Below are 2,703 nucleotides of genomic sequence, written 5' to 3'. Positions count from 1 at the left end.
ACCATTATAAACCTTTTGGGGGCCATAAAAGTTTTGGATCAAGCTGATTTTGTTATTTACCATCATCTAGGCCTGTATGACCTAAACAACAGATTAGATGTCAAATAAACAGTACAGTGGGCCTTAGGAGGATTTTAACGGTGGATATCCGATCAATATTATTTTCCTGTGGTGTGGTTAACCTGAGATTTATATCCCTCTCAATTTCTGGATCAAGCCCTAAAATGACACGTAAAAATGGATGAAACACATACATCACGGAGGAGCCCACGGAGCGCCGACCACACCCATCCGTTTCCTATTTTTTCAGGAACCTGTACTTTTGTTTTTTTCTGAAATGAAATGGGAATTTGAACGCAGCAGTTTCAATGAGTTTTCTCCGTCGATTCTCCACCGAAAACAGCCTTTGATCCGTTTCCATCTCTCCTTCAATCAGGTAGCTTTCTTTCTGATGAAATGCCACATCAAGGAGGCTGCAATATCTCATGCACAGCCATTTTCTCTCGATAGTGTAAGATTGCTTTCAAGATTTGTTTTTTCTCGGATTTTTTTCTCTTCCTATTTGTTAATGCTTTGTAGGGTTTGCTCTTTTCTCTTGTCAAATGGAATGAATTCTGTGTTTCTGCACTCGTTTTGTATTATTTGAGATTATTAGTGGAAATTATCCATCAGAGCCAGCATTACAGGTGGGGCCCACATTCGGATGATCCAGACCGTTTATCTGAATGGCTCTTGCATGGGTGAGTGATACTGTGAAAGTCTTCGCCACTGGACGATCCTAGCTGTCTGGCAATTGGCCTAAAATTGGGCGGATGGGATGAAAATTTTAGCCCGACTATTGATTACCAGCAGGAAAAGAAGAAGAAGAAGATGCTGGTGGATTGGATGGCTGTGATTGCTCTATGGAGGGGATTCTTTTGTCCATGATCCATCGACAGTAGGGCATCTATGCAAAAGATCTGGATAGCTTGAAATGCCCCACCATGGCACAGTTCTTGACGGAGAAAATATAAATTCTTTTGCCCTAATTGTCTGTGTTTTTGTTTGGACAAGCATTCGGTGATCCAAGCCATGCATTTGATGTTTCACACCATATGATGAGAAATGTTACAAAGAGCTCCCTTGACAGACATCTCGCCATCCGATTGTTGGCCTGCAGATGTGTCGTTAAAAAGAAATACAGTGAACTCTGTTTGCTTAATGTGGAAAATTCCCCCAATCAGTTGGCTGGGATTGTCCAATGGAGGAGGCTTTTAATCTGACCCAGACGAATGGTTTGGTTACTAGAATATGGGCTAGACACAAGAACAATCCTTGTTTGTGCTGAGCATTGTGTAATACCTAGGGCTTCAACTTGGGTTTGGGTCAACCTGAATCCTATTTACCCAACCTGAGTTCGGGTCAAGCCTGACCCGTTTGTCTAACTGGGATTTTTTTTTTAGCCCAAGCCGGATTTTAAACCTGACCTGTCTTGGCCCAAAGCTGCTTAGAAGTGGGTCAGGCCAATTGTCAATTGAACCGTTGGTTGACCTGACCCATTGCCACCCCTATGAATTGTTCAATGCGCCATCTACTTTTTGTGCCGTTATTTGAGAATTCAGATTCAGAGGTGCATTTAAATCTTGGGATTGACTTTAGTACAGGATTCAATTGCTTTCTCAATGGCCACGCACCATCTCAAATAGAAAAGCAAGAAAATAAATAAATAAATAAGACAGTCCCTTGTATGGATCACCTTTCTTCTCTCCAATTTGATATAAATATTTTTCGCTGTTTGCTTTTAACTAAAAGTGGGGATTTTGGGTTAAAATCTCTGTTAAGTTTTATGCTCCCATCTCAGGCTAAAAGAAAAGAAGAATGGTTGATTGAGGAGCTAAGGAAATTTGAGGTCCCCAAAGCTTTGGAAGAAATATATTACTCAAAATACAAACCAAGGAGGAGCAGTTTTACCTCAAGCATACAGGTGAGAAAGAACTATGTTCCAGTAGGGAGATAGGGAGTATTTGGAGGTGTGGTTCTTAACATGCATCTTCAATGGAAGAGGCATGAAACTGTGAAGGTTGTTTGCAAGCCCTGCAGACCTTACCAAGCACCCGAATATGCGATGGAGCTAGCATGGCTGAGTAAAGGCATTGTGATTGATATCAAAGCCAACAATGTTATAATATTCTTCTGCGGAAAGAATTACATACAGCCGGAGTTGATGCCCCCTCTAGATACACTATCTACTAGGGTACGTTTTGTTTCCATTCCTCATCTTATGCTACGTCCATTTTGTTCATGATATATGTTGATAGTTGTATGAGCACGCTAGTATATGGCCATAGAGGATTGTAGAGGATCCCCATGGCAGATTTTCCAATTTGGCACACATGTTAAACATTGAATATGATCTGCAAAGAAATCAGGCTGGAAGTAATAAGGTGGGTCTCAGGTGTAAGTTGACTATAGACCCGTGGTCATTTTTTCTCAATCATTCACATTTCTCATGTGTAGCCCACTTGATGAATCTTTTTTTTTTGGAAAGATAGCAAAAGTGTATTATAAACAAGCGCTAAGAAGGCAACGAATTATATGGAGGAAGGGCTAGCAACCACCCAATCTAATTACAGCGCCCCCTCCCCCCAAAGCATGAAGCCCATTCAATTACCAGGCCTCTAGCTTTTGATACAACCCATCCCATAGAGTGGCTCGAGTTTCTAA

General features: G+C 41.3%; 1 protein-coding gene across 1 annotated transcript; it reads left to right on the top strand.

The window, feature by feature from the left end:
- Positions 1-289: 289 nt before the first annotated feature.
- LOC131257403 (uncharacterized) lies at positions 290-2,402 on the top strand. Its single transcript, XM_058258274.1, has 2 exons — positions 290-511; positions 1,841-2,402. The coding sequence occupies exons 1-2, from the start codon at positions 338-340 to the stop codon at positions 1,994-1,996; spliced, it is 330 nt and encodes a 109-aa protein (XP_058114257.1). The 5' UTR covers positions 290-337; the 3' UTR covers positions 1,997-2,402.
- The last annotated feature ends 301 nt before the right edge of the window (positions 2,403-2,703 follow it).

Source organism: Magnolia sinica, chromosome 10 (assembly GCF_029962835.1).
Source record: "Magnolia sinica isolate HGM2019 chromosome 10, MsV1, whole genome shotgun sequence".
Lineage (NCBI taxonomy): Eukaryota > Viridiplantae > Streptophyta > Magnoliopsida > Magnoliales > Magnoliaceae > Magnolia > Magnolia sinica.
Note: the sequence above shows the minus strand (reverse complement) of the source record. Positions and strands in the feature narration are given on the sequence as shown.